This window comes from Tinamus guttatus, unplaced genomic scaffold, assembly GCF_059628265.1.
Source record: "Tinamus guttatus ecotype Peru unplaced genomic scaffold, ASM5962826v1 Tinamus_guttatus_pri_ptg000197l, whole genome shotgun sequence".
NCBI classification, from domain to species: domain Eukaryota; kingdom Metazoa; phylum Chordata; class Aves; order Tinamiformes; family Tinamidae; genus Tinamus; species Tinamus guttatus.
Window position 1 is genome coordinate 3,367,057 of NW_028288731.1, and position 26,401 is coordinate 3,393,457.

At 38.9% G+C, this 26,401-nt stretch overlaps 1 protein-coding gene across 1 annotated transcript in view; it reads right to left on the bottom strand.

The window, feature by feature from the left end:
- RAPH1 (Ras association (RalGDS/AF-6) and pleckstrin homology domains 1) overlaps positions 1-26,401 on the bottom strand; it is an 82,553-nt gene that overhangs the window by 21,244 nt on the left and 34,908 nt on the right. The window contains exons 2-4 of the mRNA XM_088523727.1: positions 25,081-25,200; positions 21,791-21,896; positions 20,431-20,939 (exon numbers count right to left, since the gene is read on the bottom strand). Coding sequence (XP_088379853.1) covers positions 20,431-20,939; positions 21,791-21,896; positions 25,081-25,200 — 735 coding nt within the window. The remainder of the gene's footprint in view (positions 1-20,430; positions 20,940-21,790; positions 21,897-25,080; positions 25,201-26,401) is intronic.

Below are 26,401 nucleotides of genomic sequence, written 5' to 3' on the forward strand. Positions count from 1 at the left end.
CTCTCTTTTACTTGCCCAGAGGAACACTGGCAAAAATGGGAAAAAAAAGTAAAACATGACTTAAGAATGGTTACAGGACTTAGAAAATCCAGTTATTAAATGATTAAAGGCAAGTAACAAAAGTCAGGTTTCACTGACAGGGTAGAAGACAGAGATTCTAAGATGCATACAATAAGAAAGAAATGTTGCATTTTTAGTATTTGCAAAATTTTCTCTGCGAAGCCTTTCTCCAAATGCAAGTAGCATTCACCTGTGAAGGAGCAGAAGTAGGTACCCACTGTTTATTCTGCTAGTTGCACTCTAGTCTCACATAGGAATTCAACCATATGCTTTGAAAGGATTCTCCTCTCCCAGGCTTTGGAGGCTTCTTTTGCCTGAAATGCCACTATGACCAGTTGGGGTTCTGCATATTCCCTCAAACTTCAAGACATCCCTTCATTTTCTGTCCATGAGGACAGCTGCATGGTAGATGGCAGTTTGTTCAATGTACAGTCATACAGGAGTTGTGGCGAAGCTTTGTGTCTTTTTTTTTTTTTTACTGGTTGTTTTTTTTTTAAATAATAATAATAAAAAAAAAACCTAAGACAAATACTGGAACAACTGTGTACGTGACCAGCATGTGAAGTAAAAAGCTATGACTGCAGAAGTTGTCCAAGTTGTTTTTTTCTCCACTCGGAGTTGATTTTAATAACACTTCTTCTGTGCATCTTTATAAACTACTAGGAGGCATAGCCTCTACCCTGAAAAACATATCTATGTTGTCTTTGAGGCACTGGCTGGCAGTGGTGACACAGTCCATTCATAAACAGTGAGGTTGTGTTTGTGTAAGCAGCTCATGACCACTCTCAAATAGTTATTTTATTGCTGTATTTTTTTTTCCAAAATAACTAAGAGCAGCCTGCATCTAAGGGAAGCGGGAAACAAGACACTTGCATCTTTTAAACTTCTCCTAAAGGGAAAGGCCCCAGCAGTCCTTGCCCTGATGGGCATCCTCAGTACAATGTTTTCCACACCTCCCTCTAGCCCTTACTTGCTGCCACCATACTTGTATTATGGCAGTGCCCAGGCTTCTTACTGAACGTGCTGATGTAGGCAAAGGAGGTTGGACTGTTTTGGGGACCTGCATCCAAGACAACAGTTCACTTAAAAGATTTATAATGCAATAATTACACTGTGCTGCTTTGAGGACAGGGATATGGTATAAATGCAAACTATGATGCAGGGAGGGGAAGTGGCGATTTTCATTTTGCTGGAAATGAAAGATACCCTACTCCTGCGCCCAACCAAGCGTGCAGAACGGCCTAGCGGCTCCCATGAATAACTTGGGTTTTTTTGCCTCTTCCTCCCCTGCTCCTTTGTTCAACATATGTTCCACATTCAAAAAATTTTTACTATTAGAAGGCCAACTCCAACCCTGAAGATGGCCTCTGAAGGGAAACTGGAAAACAGTTGTCATGTTTTAAATAAATACCAAAGTCTCAGTATCCAGTGCCAAGAGCTCCTGCAAAGGGGATCTTTACAGGGGCAGCCTAGTGGGGCAAAGCAGGTGTGTGTTACTGCCAGGGAAAGCCAGAAGATAGATGGTAGTTGCTTATAAACTCCAGCTGAAAAGTGGCATCTATGAATCTGCCTAGGGCTTCCTTTGTACTTGACCAAAATTATTCAACACTTAAGCTTTTACGATGTTCTCACATTCCTCAAATCATATTAGGAAAAAATGTGTATTATTTAGCAAAGTGTTGCTGCTAGAAAAAGTGCAAGAGATTGTCTACAGAAGTTTGTCAGTGCTATCTCTTATGAAAGGGAACTACTAGACCAAAGCTTTATTTGTTGGTAACCTCATTATAACAACTAGTTGGGCAGAAAACTGCCATGCCAGCTGCCTGTCTCAAGCTGAATTTGAGCACAAGGATCTCTCTCCTCAATGGGTAAGGCAAGACAAAGATGCCTATCCATGTCAAAAATGCCCCTACCTTTGGAGAAAACTGCTATTACTAATTTTGAAGCTATGCTTTCGCCTGCAGCAGAGGAGAACCTTAGATGGCAGGAACATGGCCCTGTTGGAAGGTCTACCCAAACTAGATATGACAGAGCGAGTCATAAGGATAGAAAAAAAAAGCTTTTGCACAGATTTGCACTTCTGACTATTAATTCCTTGAAGCATCTGTGTGCACCAGATATATTCCGTGCCTCCAAAAAGGACCTTCCCTGCAGTAACTGCTTGACACCTGCTTGCTTCTTAGGGTTACCTAACTCAGATATGCAGAGGGGAGAGATGCTAGACCTGAAGCCAGAAGAAAGGGGACAAAAGAACCCAGAAGGGAACAACAAGACACAGAAACCACAGTAAGGAATTTTGAAAGAGAAGGGAAGACAACAGCATGATGAGGCACAGGAGTTAACTATGGACAAAAAGCTGAATTGACTAGACATGGGGAACAGGGCAGAGGCGGGGTATCACCAACACAGATTTGGGCCTAAAGGCTGTTCACCTAACTTCCACAGTAGCTTCCTACACACCACTGCAGGACAAAAAAGACACTTAAACTGCACAGGAGCATGACAAGAGTAACAGTGGATTAATACAGAGTAGACAGTTGATTAGAAACAGTGCATTGCTCATTTTTGGTGTTTAGGTATTAAACTGCACAAGAACCTGCTGCTAAACACCTACTCCTACTTTTTTTTTTTTTTTTTTGTAGTCCTAAGTCTGGCTATCTTCACTTCCTCAAAAGTGGATCTAAGAGGAAAGAGTTTTCAGAATGTGTTTACATCTTTTGCAGATTAGCCATTGACTGCTGTATTTTTGTACTTCCTCTTTTTAAAAAAAAATCATCTCTCAAACAGATGGTCATTCACAATTGAGCACATCTGAGTCAGATTCATCCAAGATGCATGAAGTCAATCTCACAGCTGACTTATTCTAAGGTCTGGAGGGATTGTACTGAGGAATAACCAAGGTCTGCAAACCAGGAGAGAATCAACATTCATGTGAAACGTGTTTGCCTTTCAGGCAAACAAGAACAGAAAAATGAAGTACCAGCTATTTGGAAAGAGAAGTCGTAAGGATTAATGTTATCTTTTCTGCAGATGCTGACATTCATATCTGCAGCATTATATCATTAAATCCCCATCATCTGGCTTCCTGCATGGAGCTCCAGCTCCATATGCATCAAAATGGTGGAAGAACAGATGACTTCAGAATTCAGCATGTTACATTTCTATTTCCTACTTTCGCGCTCTGAATATTGTCTTAGAAGTTTCCACGTGTTCTGTATTTCACAGCCATAAAAGACTAAGATGACAAATGTCAGAAGCAAAAGTTTTATTTTTAGTATTCATCTTACAGTTTAATTCTAACCCTGCAGGGAAAACAATCTTGCAGATTTGACATTAAATTTATATTGCTTTATTCTCAATATTCAATAACTTAGATTTACGTTGTTATGCTTTGTCTTCTGCCTTTCAAAAAAAAAGAGCCAGAATGGAACATACGGAATTACATTAAAAGACTACAATAAATATATTGTTTTCTTTATGAGATCTGACCTATGCTTTGGCAGAAACCGTGTATGGCCTGTAACTCCAGAAGACTCTGGTCCAGGACAGGCGTGCGAGAAGGAGCCATAACACCAGCAGACAAAGAGCTGATATTATCACTCCCCCAGACTGCCTACAGTCTTGATATAAGAGGAACACAGATGAAGGAAGGCAAAGACTACAAGAAACAGTAAGACAATTAAGAAAACAGCCAGCTGACACACCAGACAGACTGGAAAAAAGCTGCAAAACAGATCACGGGAGTAAGATGATCTCGAACTTACCTATCACAGCTAGGAAAAGTCCCATTTCCCTCAATTACAGGAACCCTTTGCTTTTCCCATACTGGGGCTCATCTAGAGTAAGCTGGAAGAGCCCAAGCCAGCAACAAATTGGACTCCACATTCACCTTTTTACTAGAGAAATTTCTCTGGCAGAGGCAACATGAGAACCAGTAACCACACCAAGACCCTGTGCTTGGGAGTCAGAAGGAGAGGGCACAGGTGTACTGAAGTAGTCCTAAACTTAGCTAATGTCAAGCAAACATCAGCCTCTGGGCATCAGCAAGCTGATCGTGAGCACCTGCCTTAAAGCTAAAGAGTTCAAAGTCTAACAAGCCGAATTATTTTCTTCTCTGTTCTTGAGATCTGTGTTCATGAACATTCTGAGCCACAAGCTGGTCCTCTACTGGACTTTTAAAATGCTAATTTGGAATGCCATCAAGGTCAGGAATCAGTGTCCAAATACTTTCTAAACTCTAAAGCTTGTCTTCAAATTAAAGAGTTATAAATCCAAAAATTTAACTAGTGCAAACTATTAGCACCACCATTTGAGGTAGCTCATGATCACCTCACTCAATGGACTTAACATTTTATGTATTTTATTCAAGTCTCTATGACAACAAACACTCATCCAGTTTATAAACAAGATCACTTGATACATAAATAACCAGAAGAGAGGATATGAAGGCACATGGAGATGAAAAGCCATGGTGTATGTTTACACCACAGCAGTTTTTAATCCATGTGCATACAAGCACGTCTGACTCATTTGGTGCCTGTTTGCTTTGTTATTTTGTGGGTGGGAGTGAGGAGGAGCATGGATTTAAATCTAAAAAACAAAATACACAAATGAGCAGAAAGTTACTTGCTTTTTTGGCTTTTGTTCATCCTCTTCTAGAAGAGGGTCTGATGTAAATTTGTTTCAAGCAGATGAATGCAGAGTGCTTTAAAAAGAATGTTAAGATATTTAAGAAAAAAATAGTAGGTTTAGCCTTTAATCAAAAAATACAGAATACTTATGTATTTGGTGACCCTGCATGTGCAGGGGGGTTGGAATAGATGACCTCTAGAGGTCCCTTCCAACCTTAAGCATTCTATGATTCTATGTCCAGCAAATATTCTCTGCACTGTTTTAAGACAGTGGCAAATGTACATGGGCGGCTTCAGATTGAAGTTTCTCCTCTACAAAACCTCTTTTAGAAAAATAATCCAAGGAATGGTTTGCAGGAGGCAGATAGCTCAGACATACCCGACATCTCAGCTACTACCACTCAAGTTCTCAACAAGGTGACATCTTCTTCCCAGCATACCCTTGCCTAAAAGATGTTATATAGCTTACTTCACATCTCTCCTACTCTCATTTCAAAGGGGAAAAGGAATATGTACAGAAACTGCAATGCTCAACAAGCTGAACCAGTGAAAGTGCATTTGATGGTCTCTCAGGCCATTAGCAGTCTCTTTCCTGTAAGGAAAATTAATTTATAACAAAGATTTGTCCACATCTGACTCATCAGAGCACTCTCTTCCTAGGATATTCTCACAGAATTCAAAATAGAAAAAAAAAACATTACTTGTTACAGTTTATCTGCATACAGCAAGTGAAATTATTTTAAGGATATTTCCAACAGCACTGAACGCATCCACATTTTTTATTATTATTTTTAGTGAACAGGAACAGAAGAACTTCTAGCTCAGTAAATTTCCTTTTTAGCCAAGGCATTTTACCTGACGATATGTCTATTAAGTAGTTGCCAAGACCTTGAAAATTTTAATGGATTTGCAGAAACAAACAATGAAATACAGCCCTTAAAATCACCTTGTTTTGTTGGACAAGAGAAATCATGTAAGTAAACACGAAAGTTCCCAGGGAGGGCAGGGGACTAAAAGCATTCATTCTACATGGAAATAGTCACATGCAGGTGGAAAGAAGAAGCATCACCTTGGTCAGCAAATGAGAAGGCTTTCCTGCAATGTTTCTCAGAAGGAGGGAGGTTTCCCTGTCCAAATAGGAGTGCTTGTGCAGAAAGAGAGAGAAAGAACATAAGTCAAAAGAAGTCAGTGTAGCAATTTTATAGTGTATTGATTACAGAAGATAAGCAGAGTTTAAGGAAAAAAACCTTGGTCCTTACATTTACCCACCCATACAAGCATGAGCATTCCCAAACAGTTATCTCAGACACCCTGCAAACCTAATACAATATTATAAAAGCAGTTGTGCTAATACAGGAATTGTGTTTACTCTTCACCTGTGTAATGGTCACACGATAGAATTAAGAAGAGTTTTGCTTACCTGCTACGAGATTCTTTTCTGCAAGAGATAATGAATTTTCAAGTGTGCTTAGATTTACAAGAGCAAGAAAACACATTTAAGTCACTGTTCAAACTCTTGCCCATGTCTGGCAGTCTTTTAAAACTGAGCATTCTGCTTCCGCTGGGCAAACAAAACCACTATAAACTGGTTATCATAGAAGCAGAGAATGCTTTCATGATACTGACACTGGCTGCTGCATCCATAATTAAAGACATTACCATAATAATAATACTTATTACTACCTAAAACTCACTCGTAACTTTTTTCTAAGGACCTGTCTCTCCTGTCTTATACAGTCTCGATTACACAAGCCAAGAAGCGGGATCAAGTTACCAAATTTCTCTGAGAAATTAACAGTAAGTGCATTTCAATCCATTTAAAAAGGAAATCAAAGAGGACAGTGAACCGTAGGGAAGATTTCTCAAAAAAGAAAAATCAATTAATGACAGAGTCATTGTCATCTGGACCACCTGGTACCAAAGAATGACGAAACCATCAGAACACAGGAGTTTGCAGAAATCAACAATCACATGTCTGCTCAGGAAATTAGACTAATACTGAGAACATGGAGTATATCCCATAGGCATTATCAATACACTGCAAAACTTGACCCGGCTGAACATGTCTCAGCCATTATTTCTGTGTTTATTGGCTTTATATCATACAACGTAAGGCATAAGAACTAAGCAGCCCGCTGCACTATTAATAATTAGAAACCAAGTACAGGACAGAACCTATCTCTCTCCTTCAGAGCCACAGCAAGCAATAGTCTCTTAAGCAAATGCTGAAAGCCTCATGCAGGCCAGTAACAGAGTCACTAAAACAGACTCAGTTTATGCTACAGAACAAGCATTTTTTTCTACAAGCATAGTAAAATCTACCTGCCTCTACAGCCAAAGTTTTAGAAGAGCAGTCTACCTATTCATTTGCAGATTTTTCACACCGGAAATACACGTAAGTGCTATGTGGTACAAAATCTGGTATGATTAAAAAGCCTCATACATATTTTACACTAATTTTCTCCATAATTCTGGGAATGGACCTCCTGATATATGTAATCATAAGCACTTGGAACAGAACAAATGCATTCTGCTACTTTACATACAGAGGATTTCCAGCACTCAGTGACACCTAATCAAGACTATCATTTAAAGAACAGCTCATTTACTCAGCCTGAGCAAGTGTGACATCGCCAACAAATAACAGCTTTGCCTAATTTGTGAGCAAGGGACAGATCATCTTTAAGATTTCTACAAAGTTGCATCTTTACACCTGAAGCACATCTTTCCCCACCCAGACATTCTATCTTCACACAAGCAAAGTTCTGGGTTGTCTCATTACAACACATTACTACAAAACTTCAGAAATAAATCAGTTGGCTCAATCCAAAATTCAAAAATACAGATTAAAAGCTATGCAACAGGAAATATTTTTAAAGAGCCCCTTGACAGAGCTTGTCAGACATCATGGACTCCGATTAAGACAAATTACTCTTTCAAGAGGAATGGAGTATGAGGGCTAAAAAGATGGTGAGCTGCAAGTGTAGTCTGTTCCTCAGGGTTCAGCTTCCTCTCCTTTGCCTATCAGTTAACAGTAGCATCAGGATGAAGGGGATACTGAAATACTATTGTTTGCAATAAGTATTTCTGACAGAGCAGCTCATAACAGATCATTTAGCTTCTTTCTCACCAATGGTCAATGAACACAAGCCAGCTGCCAGTTGCATGAATATTTTTTTGAAAATTCTTGTATGAAATATGACTCTTAAACCCTACTAGCCATCTAAATGAAAGCTTCCCAAAGTAGTTATTCATAGCATGTGCAGAAAAAGAGCTTCTCTGTTAAAGAAAAAAATCCACAATTTTACAACATCACTGCTGCTCGAGAGAGAGAGAGAGAGAGAAAAAATAAACAGGGGAACTGGGGAACTGTGATAAGGCCTCATAGCAGAAAAAAACTTGTCTATTAAAAAGTCTTTTAAAAAAAGACTTGAAGTATGATGATGAAAATATTTGCTGAACACTGAAGTTTTATGAAATTCATACCTTTCTCAGAAGATGACACGACAGCTGTGCATTAAAATCCAAGATAACTGAAAATATTTATAATAAAAATGAGGTATGATGATCAAAACAAGCTATAAAAAAATCCAAACACATAAATAAGCACACAACCGCCTCCATAACAAACTTAAGCTGGTATGGATAATCACAACATAGAAAAATAGGTCTGAATAAAATTAACATTAACATTTTCAAGTCTTTGATGATTTGGTGAGAGACATTTTAAATAATTTTCAGATGTAGTTTATTGGTAAAGACAGCTACTCTCGTTGTTTGTAAAAACATGGAAGACTTGTGGCAAATTACTTTTTGAACTTCAAAGATTTCCTGTATTTTTTCTTTGAAGCCAGGAATGCAACATCCATTATATTCAGGCCTACATACCAGGAGAAGTTCATGGACCAGCTGTTCAATATTGTATTTCACAGTGTTTTCAGAGATTACCACACAAAACTCTTCAGAAATACAAAAATTGGTGCTAATGCCAGCATGTTTTTGAATGTCGAAACATTCAACTTTGTCACCAACTCCATAAGCATAAAAAAATAACTGCATCCCTTCTGCTCAAAAGTATTTGAGAGTTAAACAAGGGAGGAGAGGCATCATTTTACTCAATTTAGCAAGGGCTCACCCATCTATTACAATATACCATTTAACTACAAACCAAGTTTTCTTAGTATGTGTAGTTTTACTTTTCACATCAGAGAAAGTCCTGCCATTATGACTTCTTCCAAAAGCAGAGAAAAAACTACAAAGGATCTTTGTTAGATACAATAAAACACATGGGTTACCAGGAAAACAATATATATTTCAGACTCTGAGAATATAAACGGTTGCACTATACTGAGCTACAGGTAATCCTCTACACAGCCAATAGCTCAGGATTTCCTCTATTATCCTTGTCATTTCCTTTATAATAGGTTCAGGGGGTTCTTTTAACCCTCGAGGTTCTGAGGCCCCAGAATGAAAGCCTCAAACCTTTTGCTTTGAAAGTTTCAAAACAAAATCCAGACACTATTAAAATATTGTATTATCTAACATAGTAGGAACATTATTTTAGAAAAGAACCAATGGGTGGATTTTAAAGACTAAGGATCCTTTTAAAACAGGGGATCCAGTTAGCCTCTGAAGGGTGCAGACTGCATAACCTGTCTCGGAACTGGACAGGGCCAGCAGCTCACAGGAAGCAGCCGAGGCATCGTCTCCCTGCTTCCTTCCCAAGCGCTATCTGCAGGACTTTGCCAAAACCCATGAAGTTTGATCACATCAAGCACTTCTTGTTACTCGCCTGGTGATCAGTTAGTCTGAAGTAGACAAAAAAAATCCAGAAGATTCAATCTCATGCCTAAAAGCCAAAATAGTATATCTAATCCCCCTAATTTGCAGCCAAAGGCTCAGAGTATGCATGCACAAGGACTAAAAACAGTGCAGTGCAGCGTGAGAAGTGTTTTATGGCTTCTTTATATTGGCACTTTACAGACAAAACTATGTGGGAAATACAGCTGAAAGACGACCTGCCAATCTGCTAAGATATCTTACTGTTCTAATGTCTTAAATGTTAAATAGAAAATCCTCTTTCCCAAAAAGATAGTGTCTATAGAATGGCATCATTCATTCAAGCTGTGTGCAACAAAGTAACTTTACTATATATAAGAGGACAAGACACTGAGGACTTGTGCAAATATCTTGGCACATTTCTTGCAAAACTCTTCACAATTTAACATTAACAGACATACATAATTAAACCAGCTGGTGGCACTGTTGTGCCACATTTCCAGTAAAATATAACACTACAAAAACACTACAAAACTGTTTTAGAAGTCTATCCCTAAGAAAGGAAATAAAGACAGAAACAGTCAGCAGTGGCTGATAGAAACCTATAGCTGTTTCCAATGTTTGCTCAAGTATTCACTACTCTAGCTTTGGATTAAAAACTCAAAAAGTTAAAAGTATTTTTATAACTTTGTGACAAAATACAGCTTATTCTGCTGTCACTTTTTTACTCTGGAAGGGGAGAGAAAGGGCAAAACACACTTTTCTTTGTAAATTCTTAGAGAATATAGATTCATACGCAGTGTGTAAGACAACACGATAGAAAATGATGCATATCGGGACTCTTCACCTTTTGCCCTTATTTGAAAGCGGCTGCCAAAAGCAACTATACTTCAAAAAAACCTGCAGTTTAATTAGCCTTTCCCAATTAATCATTGGGAAACAGGAAAGAATTAACTGAAAGTAGACTGAAAAGCTTACCTGTGACTTTATGCATAGGCACCCGATAGTACTGTTGACAAATCAACGGATTAAACTCAAGTCACTAACGCGGCTTCTGCTTTGCAGTGAAATTCATACCACTACTGACATAAACAGAAGCCATCCATACATCTTATACTGTTCAGCTTCCTCTCCTGGGAAAGTCATGGGATGCTTGGACTGACTGAACATTCTATAGAAACATGCAGCAAAAGTGTAGGAAATGGGGGAAAAGTTCCTAAAAAGAAAGAGAACAAGAGGGTGAGGGATGGAGAAAAGGTTTTATTATCACTCAGCAGGAAGGAGAGAGAAATGTTGATGGCAATGACAGCAAAGGATACAGCTACATTAAGAAGCTACAGCATCCTTGATCCTAATTTCTCAAAGAACAGTGATCAATAACTTTGAGACAAGATGAGATTTTGTTTTCTTCTTCTACTGGAATGAAGAATAGGATACAAATATACTCCAGACCACGATGGGAGGCGTCAGAGGTGTAACTTCAGACGAAAGCACTGGAGGAAACCACTTGCAGCCTCACCCAAGGCACCCTCTACCTTATTGGCAAAAAGTCCATAAGGAAGAGGCCCTGGTAACACTCTCCTTGTGCAACCACCTGCTCACTGAGCCGAGATATGGAAGTTAATTCTCTGAATGCTACAGCAGAAGAGATTCTGCACAGTAACATACTATCACTTTATGAAATCTCATACACTTCCCATCTCAGCTCCCCCACACCAGTAAATAACATAATACACTCTCCTGACAATTCATAAGTATTTATGTGAAAAATGTGCACCTCAAATTTATTTCACTGTCACTTCCTGACGGTCATACTGTTTTAGATCTCTGAGCTCCTTCACACTGCCGTTTACTTGAAAAGAACCAAAGAGAAAGCACTTCTGTATTACCCTAGTTTTTGCTAAGGAAAAAAAAAAAGAATAAAGCAGCAAACAAATATATTGACACACAACTGTGGCTTAGAACAAAACGTTCAGTCAGCATAAGGACAAGTTTCTTAGCGTGAGGTCATTCAGGGACCAAAAGCAAGCGTTATGCTATTAAAACGTGGAATGCCTGAGACTTCCAACTTGTCATACAACTCTTGGAAAGTATTTATTTTTGGCATGTTAATTTGGTTAACTAAATTATATAATTTCGGTTTGACAAATACAAAAGGGTTATAGCTTATTCTTATGAAAACTTAAGGATAGAGACACTTGGAAACTGAAGTGAGAGCTCTAGATATTACAGCTGCCTGATATTTTCACGTATAAAGTATGTTTTCAAGTTGCTTATAAAACTTTTGTGAAGCTGTAAGTCCTGGGACAGAAGCTTTCCATGACAGTTCCCTGTTACAGGACAATGACTATCCATTTAGTTTAGACTAAGCATTTCCAAAAGGGGGGAAAAAAGGTGCATCTAATATATATATGTTTTTAATAGCTTTAAATCCCTCTGCATGTCTGACTGCATAACAGATTGACAGGTGCAGCCTCAGGATGTGCTTTGGTCTGGTTCCATGAAAAGTAACCCAAATTTGTGGGAGTATGAGCCTTTTTGGATTCCCCCTTCTCACTCAAGCCTGGAACACAACAACTAAAGATGTTTTGGCTACCCCTTCATCTGGGCTGCCCACTTAGCATCCTGCACAAAACTTGGGCCACGTTTGAGCCTGTGGTGGGAGGGCACAGCAGCCTCCTCGCCGCCCCTGGCTGCCGCAGAGCACATTGGAGCCAGACGCTGGAAGGGGGAATCCAGAGCTATTTCTCTGGGCTCCCAAGGGGCCAACCCTCCTCCTGGAAGCCATGCAACTCCATTTCACTGCAGGGACCTTCATTTCTGGAATTTCCTAACTTTGAGTTTTCAACTTTGCAACTTATTTTAGATGGTCAAGACTCAAAACAAAATTAATTTATAATGAGTATTTCTTAACTGCTAGGGATTCTTGTAATTTTATGTCTGCTTTAAGAATCATAGTCTAAACACAATGAAATTTCCTGCAATTTAAGAAACATCTGTGGACATTCTGATTAATGAAACTGCTGCACCTCATACATGAGATGTACTATTTATAATTCATGCACTCCCCAGTTTAAGAGCCAAAGTGGACAGTTATATCTCCATGGCTCCCTACCAAATACAAGTCCCTTGGGACATGGGGTGACCTTACAAAAGCTAGGAAGCAACTTACCTAAAGCTTAGTTTAACGACGGGCTGAACACTGAGCTGCCCATACGGGGCACTCTCGACCTCCCCCTGCAACCATGTGCTCTCCCAAATCTCTCTTCCACGGCCAGCAGCGATTGTGAGCGTGTGGTCCATCAGATCAGTGAACAACTAATTCAGAAGGATTATTTTCCAGGCAGATCTGTATCACTAGGCAGCTGCACAAACACGAGTGCCAACGGGAGATAGTGCCAACAAGAGTGCCCAGTTCAGTAGCTGCACAGTTCTAGGTCAGCTCAAAGCAAACATGAAATCCCAAGTGAAATTTGTTTGCAGGGAGGCTTGAGCTGTGGAATTTTCCCAAAATGAGCAGAGGTAGAAAGAAAAATAATAATAATAATAATAAAAAAAAAGAAATAAGGTGAAATATAATTTCATGGCAAATGGTCATCTGACCATCCCAAAAGTAGAAGTGCATTAAGAAAGTGGAAAACAGAAAGAAGGTAAAACCAACACTTTGAACTTTAGTTAAGATTAACTGATCAGGAATTGTGTTATTTAAAGAATCCCAGATACTTCACAACATGGATGGCTCTACCTATAACGCAAAGGCATCAAAGCAGTTAAGAAACTTAAGGAATAAGAGCACATGCAACTAACTGCTTCTGTCTGAATCTACCTTTTTTATGCTAAGTAGTAATTGTATTTGTATTAAATTTACAAATCTTTATAGACACACACACACACACATATCTGTTGAGTTCTAAACTACAAAGCCTCCCTGAAAAATTACTGTAGACACCAAAATATCCAAAGTTCCGTTAATAGAACGGGTATACACAAGTGGAGAGTTAACAGCTAAAACTCCACCCTTTGTGTCAAGAACAGATAGGCCACATGAAGGAAGAAAAAAGAAAAAAAAGAAAAAAAAATCCAAATCACTGATGGGGCTGATGTAAAACCTAAACTTTTAAAAACATAAGTAAACGTCCAGCACGGGAAGCTGTAACAAAACCTGTAGACTTGGTTAACCAAAAAGATTTTTCCTTGTATTTAAAGACAAACCTTAGTACACAATTATAGGCTGAATACTAACCAGCACGCACAAAACTGACACAGCTAGAAGGCAAAAAATAATCAACAGATCAAGTTCTCGGTTGTTTCTACAGAACACTTTAAAAAGAAAAAAAAAAAAAAAAAAAGGAGGAAAAAAGAAAAAAAACAACACACAAACCTGGCAAAATCTAACTCTCATCCTGTAAGCTCAGCAGTATATACAATTGATAAAACTGCAAAACTTCCTTTCTGCTGTTGGATTTAATGCTTTGTCTGCTGCTGTGTTCTTAATTTGTCATCTGTTCCAAATATGATTTTTGGCAGCCTGAAGTAAGGACAAACAAGTAATCTGTTGCTAATTTTGAACAGATGTACTATTTCTCTTCCTTAATCAAATTAGCTATTGCAAAAAGCAAAGGAATTTATTCCTGTTTCAAGTGGGCTGGTGTATCAGCAAACCACCTCACTGTTTTAATTACCCTCTACTTTTAAAGTGGTATCTTTGCTGACAACTGCAGCCAAAAATCCTAACTCTGTGGTGCCTCTGACAGTCTGTAACATCATAGTGCAAGCATTCTTATTTCTCAATTCTCCTACCTTGTTCCAAGATTGCTTCTTCTGAAATACATGATGCCCAGATTTCTTTTATCACTCATCTGTAATATTTTGTCCCTTGCAGATGAGCCTAGTAAGAATTCCAACCTCTAATCAACTATTTTCTTAGCTTGTCATCATCAATAGTATCATTCTTCTCTATAAAAGGTAGTATTTTAAAATAAAATCCTATTCATAAATACAATCCTCTTCTACAGTGCTGTGGAGCCTGCATGGAAACATTGGGCTTTATTTAAATACTAGTTATTTAGCATCTAATTCTAATGGCCTTCTACAGCAGATGGAAGTTTGTGATAGGTTTTTTTTCTACTCAGTGCCTCTAGAGGGGGAGGAGGGGAAGCTGAAAGCACCAGAAAGGTCACTGGATTGCAGACAGCTTCTATAACCACCAGCAGCTGTCCTGCTGTTAGCATTACTGATCAAACCAGCACTAGTATCTGCACACAAACCCAGGCAGAGCCATTTGAAGGGGACAGCAGCTCAGCAACTACCATGGCCACCACCCTACCTCCTCTTCCTGTACCAGGGAAGACGCTGTCACGTCTGGAAAATGCTGATGCAGATTGATCTGTGTGAGGAGATGGTCACTGGAAACCACCAAGTGTTTGAGAGCTCCAGAAGAACAGGAAAGATGGAAGGGCAGGCACACGCAGGCAAATTTGGACAGGTAAGGTGCCACTTTGCTGGACGTGGCCATCTCACTGCAGCCTCTGCAAGTGGCTACCAGGAAAGTTTCTGAAGATGCAGTTTTAAATGTAGATGAATGGGTCTCAGGAAGGTGCGACTGGAATCACTCAGGGGATATTCCTCAAAAGACACCGACATCACTGAACAGTCTGAGAGTAACAGCTAGACATAAGCAATGCCTGTTGTGTCCATACTTTGTGGTAACAAAATACATCGTAACTGTAAACTGTGCAGATAACCAGCTTTCCCAACGGTTGTGACAAACAAGACATGCATCATAACTGTCCCTTTTGCTGTTCCTTCCAGGGACTTGCAGATTTATCCATCAGTATCAGGCCTATTTGACAGGCAATCTCAAAATATATGTACATTTTACATGTTTTAAACAACTCAGCGGCTCACTACTTAAAGCTGCACATTTAAACTTGAGACTTCATACATGCAAAAATTGCATGGCAAATTTTAAAATCGTGGCTCTGATCAAAGTTGGAAATATCAATTGGAGAATCGAGATCTAGCAATACACATATAAAACTTAAGTTATTCCCATTTATTTTAACTTATGATGCCCCAAATTTCAAATTCTACCATACTATCTTAAGCACATACCACAATTTCAACATTGAGAATGCCACACTTCTATTTCTAACCTTCACTTCACTTGCATACCAAAGCTCTTTAAAAAAAGATTCAAACATCGAACATTCAATGACTAAAATTAAAAAAAAAAAAAAGTAGTAAACTTAGGGACATGGGGAAGAGTGTATTAGTGATCTCTGTGTTCTAGTGCTTTATATGAAAAAAACTGCTTTACTGTCATGCATAAATTTCATGAGGTAAGCTGGATACCTGAACACTGAAATACATAACCACCATTTGCATTTCAAACTAGTATGTTTACCACAGAACATATTTTGAAAGCCTCTGAAAATCAGGCAAGCAGAGAGTCACTTTATGTTTATTTGAAGAGCATTTGAAAACTGGACAGCTCACACTTCTTATGCCAACAAAACTGTAAGCCAAAGTAATGTTTCAAGATGAAAGATGTGCACAATTTTCCTTTACTGACTGACTTACTAAAAAACACTGTGTGACTAGTAATTGGAAAGAGGAAGAGAAGGTCTAATTGTGTTTCAAATCAAGTCTTTCCATTGACTATTTTTAGCTTAGGAGAAGGATAACTAAAAGCACTCCGGAATGTAAAGAGCTAATGACATAACAGAACTGACAGAAAAGAACATTTAAAATTTCTGAGTTTAACTTTCACGCCTTGCTTGGTGCATATCTGTGACTACTCTCACAAATCAGACCAGTTTCCTTAGTACCTACTTGTGGTTACATACAACAGAGGGCATAAGGAAAACTACTCAAACCTTTAGTTCCCAAATACAAGAGCCAATAACACACACCCTATTCCTCTAAGAACTAAAATAGACCACAACTGCTCTTTAAATCATCTACAAATAAGAAGTGAGGTTCAGCAATACAGCTCTATTTTAAGATGTGTTACCTACCAAAGACTGTATACATTAAGGGTTTTCTCTGCAAACAGTTGACTACATTTTGAAATAATATAACATTCATATGTTACCATATATATAAAATAACACATAAAACATGACCTGAAAAATAATACGCTGTGAGTAGAAAAGCTTTTATCTCACGCCTTTATGTAGCAAACATTTTAGTGGCACAATATCTGTAAGAGAATGAAGCAAGGACTGACGCAGGACACAAATTTAGCATTCCCTTATGCCCCTTTCAAACTTTCCATAGCAGTTGCAGGCCAACATAAATTTGTCTAAGTGAACTTAGCCTACATCACTGCCATGACTTACTGTCATGCCCACAAGGCTCTCTTATTTTTCACTGAAAGAAATGTTAAAAGTTTACTGTACACTGCCAGCTTCTCTAAAGGGAAGCAAGGAATTTGTGGTTTTGCAATGCAGCAGCATGATTCTCTGTCATGATTCCCACCTCTTATACCTCATGTATAAAACTACAATGAATAAATAATAAACAAGCACATGGAAAACTAAAGAATGCATCATTACCAACAGCTAAATTGCGTGCCATCCTCCCAGTCAAGCCAGAATCTCTCGGCTGTGCAAACTGGGTTACATACATAAAGAACTCCACGATGCGGGGGGAATGCCCTATTGTGCCAGGCCAGATGGCACCCTTTGATTTTATCTGCACCCTCTTCATCAAGTGTATGCAGGACAGTAACAATGACTGTCCATGAATAGACCCTTTCACCCCTCAGACAGAACAAGCTACGTGAGCAGAGCTGACAGTTCTCTCATCTGCCCCCACTGTTTTCTTCTCCTGTTGCCCTAGACACAACTCACTGAAAATACAAAAACAATTTCTCGGTGGTGAAAACAGAATGAAAGGGAAAGAACAGTATGGGTGGGAGGATGGGACAAGGCAGTCATACAGTCATTACTTCTGTTACTCACACTTCTGAATGAGCTTCTTCGCTCATTCAGTTTTACGTTCAGGTAAAGCATTTGACATGTAGAAACTAAGAATTAAAGTGTACGCCACTCAGTAAAACTAGTAAAGCGTACAACTAGTACAAGTGTAAAAGCTGGAAAGCCACCTACTGTTTTAAGAATGAACACTGTTCAAACAAGGATAACATAGCACAAATACATCAGTATCCTTACCTCCAGGAAGTTTCTACCATGTAGACCGTTAGGAGGAGTAAGAGGGCAAAGACCCAAAGGTACCAGTTGCTTGGGCAACAAAGAACAGCCCATTGGTGCCACTGGTAGATGGCCCTGCTCTCCCTTCCATACTCCAGCTCTGGACCACATATTCCCCCTACTCATGACAACCTGATTCCAGTGTGCAGACCCCTCTGGCGAGCTATGCGACTCACCCCATTGATGTAGAACAGCCCCAAAACAGAACTGGAAAGTTTTGTTATGTTAAAAAGTATCAACGAGTACGAAAGTATGACCAAAGGAGGTAACAGGACTGTAGCTGAGGCCTTTAGCAGAGGAAGGGAAAAGGATAGGGAAGGCACATCCTCCCCTTTTTTTGGTACCTGTGGAATTACAGCTTCTTCCCATAACATCTGTCATTAGCATGTCATAAATAGTACTAGACTAGACATACTTTCAATGTGCCAGTGCATGGCTGTTCCCTACATTAGATAGAATACTCAATTAAGTTTAATTTCCTTTTCCAGGCCAAAATTTCCTACCAAAATAGCAATCTCTGCCTCTTGTGATTCCAATAAAATTAGGCTGAGTAAGAATGGATTCTTTATTATTATTATTATTATTATTATTACTCTACTGGAGCAAAGAAGATGGGTGAAAAGGGCAGAGCTGCCAAGTCATTGAGTATTTTGGTAAGGGCCATACTGGCAGAGGAAGATTTTAAAGGTCAGCAGCTTTGAGCACAGTAACAAGGAAGATGGGCAAAGAGAGGTATTTTAGGGCACTATACAACAAAAAAAATCTCAATATAGATTTTCTAAGGCCACCTAGTAGCAGCTTCTCTTAAACACCTACATAAAATTGTGCCTGAGTTGTTTTCCCCTACATGGGCACTAAGTTTTCAAAGACTACTTCCTATTTTCCCTATTTATTTCCTCCATCCGTAACAGCATCACAGAGCTAATGGTGTGGGTCTGAGAACAGAATTCAGTCCTACTGGCCAAGTGTGTTGATCCACACCCTAGCCATGAGGATTAATAGAAACCTAAACAATAGGTTTCCAGCACTAAATGAGTAAGAGGAAAAAAAAAAAAAAAAAAAAAAAAACCACCACCACCTTTGTTCGTGCCCAGTGACTCTCCTAAGAATTCACCGTTTCTCCTTATTTGCAAGGCGAATGCGATTGCAGAGACACAACCACAGAATCTGTCATCAGCTCCAAACAAACGGGATTTTCCCTTTTACTTTTCAGTGCAGGTGAGCTGCGGGGAGACAAAGTGAAATGCCCTGCGAAGTTCAAGTCTGAGTAGCTAAATACCAGTTCAGTTAATTTGGGAAGTCTTTTTGAGTTAGACACTTTCCTGAGGTTACTAAAATTAGAAAGGCCAAACAAGAGACAGTAAAACAAAGCAGCACTGTAAATAATTGTAGAGAAGTCTGCTCTCCAGAGGGGAGCAGAATTTTGACTCTCAAATTACCAACACATTCTTGTGGCCTCCTTCAAAGGAATCATTCTTATCAACTTATCTGGGCAAAGAAACAATAGCCACATTCTTCGGCAGAGCAATCGCTTGGTTTACACTGCTAGCTCTGGCATTTCTTTGAAGGCTTTGGGGGTTCTCAGCCTCATAGTCAAGGGCTCACTACCACTGAGACGTACTTGCAGCAACGTGGATCAGCTTCCCACAAAGACAAAGGGACTTCTAAACCTCTGCCTCTTGATTCATCATTATCAAGTCACTAAAGGGGAGCAGATAGTTTGCTTAGCACTCACGGCACCAAGGAACTGAAAAATCTAGAAACAAGGACAATCTTACTGATTTGTATCATTCCTTAAGTCAGAGACGCTGTGATCTGAGACCAAGACCTGCAAAATCAACTGCAAAAAATACCCTGCAATTTTAAAAAGTGAATGGCAAGTTCCATTTAAAGAAGAGATGAATTCAAAAGTCTTCTTTTTAGCCTGAGGACAGGCTAAAATACGTAACAAAGACTAAAATAATAATATGCAACGAAGACTAAAATAAGCATCATATCACAGAGAGAATATGGATGATAAATAAATCATTAAGACTGTAACAGACTAACTCCAACTCTTAAGCATACAGCAGTAACACAAAATTTTGCATTTTAACTCTCTACAGAAAGTTAGTTTCTATTGAAAGTTGCTGAACTGTCACTCATTCTCACCATTTCATATAAGAGATTTAAATCTAAGCATGACCTTGCTGAGCTCATCATTACACTGACAGGCCTACATCACTCCCTCTTTGCTGTGGATAAACCTTCTTTCACTGCAGATGAAGGAAGGCATACTTTTAGCACAGCTCATTCAAACAAGAGTTAATTATTGATTACAATAAGCTCAACTTCTTTCAGTTTCCTCTTTGCAGGAGAGGAAACTGAAAGAGAGTATGTATATTAGTATAGATGACTTTTGACCAGGTTTCCTGAAGCCAGTTTTCTGTTTCAGAAAGCATTTCTCCAGGAGAGCTTCCAGCGTAAACTGTTCAAACACAAATGCAGTCTAGTCATGAAATGCTTCCAAAAGATGGGCAAAGCATTTTAAAATAGGTACATACATTAAAAAAAGAATCTTTAGCAGTAAGGAAGATAAAACAGTGAAAGCAGCCACAGACCATATAGTCTACACCACTGTAATCCTGACCCTAATTAACCCAACAGATTGAAGATGTTTAGCTAGGAATGTCAGCATTTGAGAGATGCAAAAATAAAGTTTGAAGAAAACAACAAAAAACTTTCTTGAACTAATGACACTTTACCTCAGTGATTGGCTGCCCTTGTGATGTCAAGTCCAGTTCCTGAGGTCGTGCCACCTTATCGATATCCAAGGAGTCCATGCTGGAAGCTGCGGAGGTCACACTGGAACGGGAGGAGTTGCTAATGGAGCGCACTTCAGCATCACTCACTGTGCCAGCAGACGCTGTCCTCCTGTGCTGAGCAGGTTTAGTGTCTTCTGTGACAGACTGTTGGGCTGCCTCATCCATGCTCAAGGAGGCCTTCTCTAACTGTGCAGTGATGTCATCCAAAGAAACGTTGGCATGCGATGGTTTAGTCACCTTACCAGCTGAAGAGGATAATCCTTTCATGCTGCCGTGCTTTGCAGAAGGTCGACTAGCAAGTGGTTTCTGAGCTTTGGTTTCTGTGGGCAGCCGTTTCACAGCAGCACTATTTGCTGAATGAGACCCAATGTTGCTGAGCTCCTGCTCTATGGAACAGAGATCTGCCATGAGGGCATCTAGATCCACCGTCTCCCCCTGATTCAAGGCTTCTGCAACAAACAAGAGTTAACAGTACACACTGCGTTATTTCATTTCACTGCACAACTCTTCATTTTGAGTTAATAAATTTGATAGTTAGGGTGGGGGGGGGAAGAAAAAGCAGCTTTATTTTCCTTTTCCATCTATACTGCAAAATCCCTGCTTGCTGCTAAACAACTGTATTTGCACTACTACTTTCACCTAAGAGTTTAAAAAAAAAAGTTAATACATTTGCTGATTGAGAAACCTATCAGCATTCATACTGAATTCAAAAAGTTTGAGCCATTGGCCTGTGAAAAGAATCTAAAAACGTATTTGTATACATCATCCTTCAACTTTTTAAAGAATATTTATTAAAGCAAATGCAAACTATGCAACATCCCTTTTAAAAAGCCACAAAATACTATACACACAAATTTTTAAATTAAGACTTCCTGTATTATAACCAACGGAAGTTATTTTAAAACAAGGAAAAGCATGATTTCTGTTTAACATAAAAGCTTTCCAGAGCTATATTCCTGCATCCTGTCCCACAAGAAAGATGCTCCTTCTTCCTGTTTAACAGATACACATCATTCTTGCATGAGAGTAGTCCTTCAATAAGTACTTCTTTGCAAACACTAGACTAGAATTCTCAGACACCAGCTTTCAAAACCCACCATTTTAGGACACTCAGAATTCAGTGTCAAAGCCAGTAATACAAGCTGGCCATCAAAAAGCAATGCCTTTAGCAAGTGCATCCTAACTTGAGTTAGAAGTACATTCGAGTGCTCTATTCAACTATCTTACAATATTCTCACTCAATGTTGAAACAGCTTTTCTTCCTACACTAATATTTGAGAGGCTAAATAATCCAACAAACCATTCAAATTGTACATGGAGAAGCGATATGAGAAGTTGGCAAGATTAGTTTCTTGGTGGAGAGGAGATCTCTTCACTGGTGCCACAGGCTTGTCTGTGTCCAAACTCTGAAAAAGATGAGAAAAGGAGTAGAATGAAGTTTGGCAAGGAATTGGACAAGGAAGCCTCCTTTAGGAATGAAAACTAACTTTGAGACCAATTTTTTCAAAAAAAACTTTGGCATCTCAATTTTTTTTTCAGCCTTTAGATGGGAAACATATGCCACCGTACCAGAGTGACTTAAATTCAGCTGTGAATGAGGAAGATATTAAAGGCATTCTGTTGTTATAGAATTGAAAGTACCACCTTCTTAATGTATTTTTCAGTAATGTTCCATACATACATTCAGTAGTGTTACACACTAGCTTACAATTTTTCTGAAGTGAACTGCCCAAATACTTACACATTTAAACACCCCTTCCAAGAAATGCACGTGTAGTTTATGGGCATACCCACAGCATTTGTACAGAAAAAATATTCAGTGGAAAATTCTGTTTTCTGAAAAGGAACTGTAGTTGATTTTTTTCTGAAAAAGGATACTTTATGAAAAACATTAAAATGTAAAAGCAAATGCCAGCACACTGTGACTGCTTGAGCAATAGAATCCCATGAACAGCCGAAAGCTTCCCCATCACAGGCCAGTGATGCTGCAGCTGCGGGGCAAGGGGCAGTCAAAGGTGCTAGCAAGGGCCCTGCCCCTAGTTTAGGAGGGGAACATTCTTGCAGCTGCTGAAGCTCAACAGGCCTACAATGTGAATTTAAGCTATGCCTGTACTGATAAAGCTCCCCTGAAGTTCTGCTTGTCTGAGTTCAAAACTGTTGCTCACCTGGACTTGAAAGTGTTTTAAATGAGGTAGGAAAGAAAAAAAAAATCCAGCTCTTATGATTTATTGCTAATATTGCAACTATGTAGTTTCCTCTGAGGCCATGTCCTGGACTATCAGTGAAATCAGAGAAAAAAGATCTCCTATAATTTAGCCCAAATCTCATAAAAGACCTTTTTTTCAGACATTTCTTACAATATTTTTTCCTTAAATACTTTTTTTTTTCCTGAATTCTCCTTCTTCTCAGTTTAGCTTGAACCTCGAAAAAAATACTTTAAGTCAATCATCACTAACAAGCATAATTTTGTGGTCTTGTCTTTCATCAAGTGAGAAAAATCTTCTGGTATCTCTGATGAAGCTTACAAATTTCCCACAAATAAAAGCTGAAAGACATCTACTTAAAGCCCTAGAGGCAGTAGTGATGCTGAAGACATAGGAGACTATGCAGAACTCACCGGCTGACAAAGCAAAAAATAAATTGCCAAACAATTTACAAGATTGCTATGAACTGCATCAGCATCAATGAACGATCATGAAGCGAGATAAAACTTCCTTCCTTTATCCTGCGCTGCAGAGGAGGATAATGTGACCCTAATCACTAATGCAATCCGCATTAGTGCCAAACACTGTCCATATATATGGCAAATTTCATGACTATATTTTATAGTGCTTTTATTAGAGCTGAGGTTATGTAAGGTAATGTGAATTCAAATGATCAATCCCCCAAATCATTTTCATATGAAAAGCAATCTAGTTCTCACTTTTAATTCCCTCCAAATAAACATACAGAAAATCCACAAAGGAAGTTAAAGTTCAAGGAATTCAAAGGAAAAAAAGCCTCTTCCCCCAATTGCTGTCACGATTTCAGCTGCTAAATAGCAGCAAACACTGAGACTACACACAAGAGTGTGCACTTTGGATCTCATTAGATCTAATCATGCCCCTTAATTGAGACTCCAGTTGCAGCACGGCAAGGTCACTTTCCAAACACAAAAACAAACCAGCAACCAAGATGCAGCTGGGTTAAGTTGTTCGTATAAGACTATTTTATGAGGTCATTCAAAGTTCTGGGGCAAACATCACTTCCAGTAGTTGTGGAACACAAAAATGCAAACGTGGAGCTGTGTTGCAGACTTGTACAGCAGCATGAAAGGGAGGGAGCATGTGGATCCCACCACCTACCCACTCGCCTACCTGTTAGTAGGCTTTCTATACTTTGTAGGAATGAAAAATTAATATACCAAAAGCCTTGTCTGTTACAAGATAGCAGTAAGCTTCAGTAAAGTCTGCTGGTATACCTAGCATATCTGTCTAAAATGGAATAGAGATCAAAAGCTTAAAACCAATTCTCCATTGCTCTGTGGTGAAGGGCCTTATCAAAGCTACTTACCATTGCCCATGCCTTCACAAAGTCCCAATAGATCTTAGAAAAAAAAATCCATAGCAAGTTTGAAAAAATATTATCTTAACATATTATTTTAATATGCTACTGAGTGCAAAACTTCCAGGGAGAGACTTTAACCAGAAGATACAAATAATATAGATAAGACCAAATTAAAGTGCTATTTTATGATTTGCCTATGATTTTCCTTTGATTAAGGCAAAGATCCCTCTCCTTTCCCCAAACTTACAAGAGAAAGAAATGATGAAAAAAGCCTCTTCCTCTCTAGCTTTATTAAAACTTGGGACAACACACTTTTGTTAAAGTGTGTGAAACAAAGAGGATGATGATGAAGGAAGCTATTCAGGAGGGCCAGTTCCTTCTGTCAATACAACCACAGCAGGCAGTAACACTGAATTAGATTGCAGCTTCAAGCATCTGGCATAACATGTTTGTGAAGAAAAGGAAAAGCATTAGGAAAAAGGAAGTGACATGAAAAGGTGTCATATCACCTGCTTTTCTAATGCAGGAAAACTACTCTAATAACTGAATCCTCCAGAACGTAATGGAGGACAATATCATCACTGCAACATTCAAGATTTCTTGTTCCTCATTGCTGTTCAGGTGCAACAAAGAAATTCAATGCTTTGGTATTTGGACAACATCCAAATGTGTGTTTGGAGATACAGCTTAGCTTTAGCTAAAGTCAGTGTTGCTTTACATGCAACAAGGACAAAGTGCCAGATCTGCAGCTATCAAAAGGAATCGTATCCTTTCTGAAAGTTAAAATAAGCAGGTTGGTGAAAAACAAGTGTAACATGGGGAAAAGTAACTCATTTAGAAGCTTTCACAGAGGAGCACAGGGCACCTGGGGGATACATGCTTGGTCCTGACCAGCATCATGGTTAAAAGCTTTCAATTCTTTCTCTCTAAAGTGTTTATCTTTCAGTGGAATCCTTCTTGAGACTAACACAGTTAATATCCAGCCAAGCTCAAAATACATAATATCACTACAGAATTATTTGAGATGTTCAAAGCCTTCCTAACCTGTGTGAGTTTGTCCAGCTCCCCCAGCCAGGCCCCAAACATCTTGTCCAGATCCTGATCTTCCTTATCACTATCTTCTTCTGCACCATGGTCAAGCTCTTCATCTGATAATTGCTCCATCTGAAGAAAAAAAAGTAGTCATCAAGTTAGATTATACTAGTGGTTTTTTTTAAAAAAAAAAAGAAAAAAGTGCCAGCTACTACATTCCAGAAAAAGAGTTCCAAGCTAAACTACATGTCTGTCTATAAATTGATAAATTGACATTTTTCAGAGGAAAATGCTAGTGCTATTGGGTATATGGACAACTTAGTGCAAAGCAGCTTAGGTCTGAAATATTACTACCAAAATATTACTAAAAAGTCATTAAAACCTATGCAGCATTACACCTTATCTTTTTGTATCTTATTACATTTGTTTAGTAACAAAAATCAATGTGTTTACATTCTAACTTGCTGAAGATGGATTTATAATCAATTCTGTTCTCCTCAGGGCCCTGCCAGCCAGCTTTGTCACACAAGAATGTATCTCAGGTGTGAGAAAATACTGCAGTTCTTATCAATCCTGCATTACAAAGAGCCCCTATTTTTTAACTGAGGTGGCTGACATTGAAATCTGTGTACTCAAGTTTAGATTTTGGCAGAGGCACTAAGAATTCACACAGAACAGCCTTCATTCTGAAATAATAAAAATAACAGTGATCCAGAAAAAAAAAAGTATTCAGCAATAACTTGGAAGGAGAAGGAAGAGCTGTGCCCTTGAGACCCAAGGCAGAAAGCCTAAGGGAAGAAGTAAGTGAGCAAAAGGCAGGAGGTGCTTCACAGCTTGTGCAAGTTCAAAAATATTACTGATAGTGACATGTCATGCAATGATAAAACTTAAATGGATAAAAATCAACCTCTATAGAAAACAACCTATATTGTCATACATGTCTGACCGCCAATAGAAAGCGAGCACATCTGTAATGTTAATATACAAAATACTTATTGTTATACAGTTTTAAGTTAGGAAACACTGGAACTGGTCTGCAAAGTGTGAGGCAAAGGACTTCAGAAAAATTGCATATGTTCATAGGAAGTTTGTTAGAATGCTTATGTGTAAAGAGCGAATGGGAATGCTGCCATTTCTGCAGCTGCTTTTGTCAGAACTGTGCAGAAGAAGCCGAACAACAGGGCCCACAATATTTAAACACCATCTGAAACCATTTCATGCTAGTCTATACACACGCATTCATTGTCAACAACAGGCTTTGCATTGCAAAAAGGAAAACACCACATTGTTGTCCGAGGAATTCAGCTGACCCCATTAAGCATCACCATTTGAC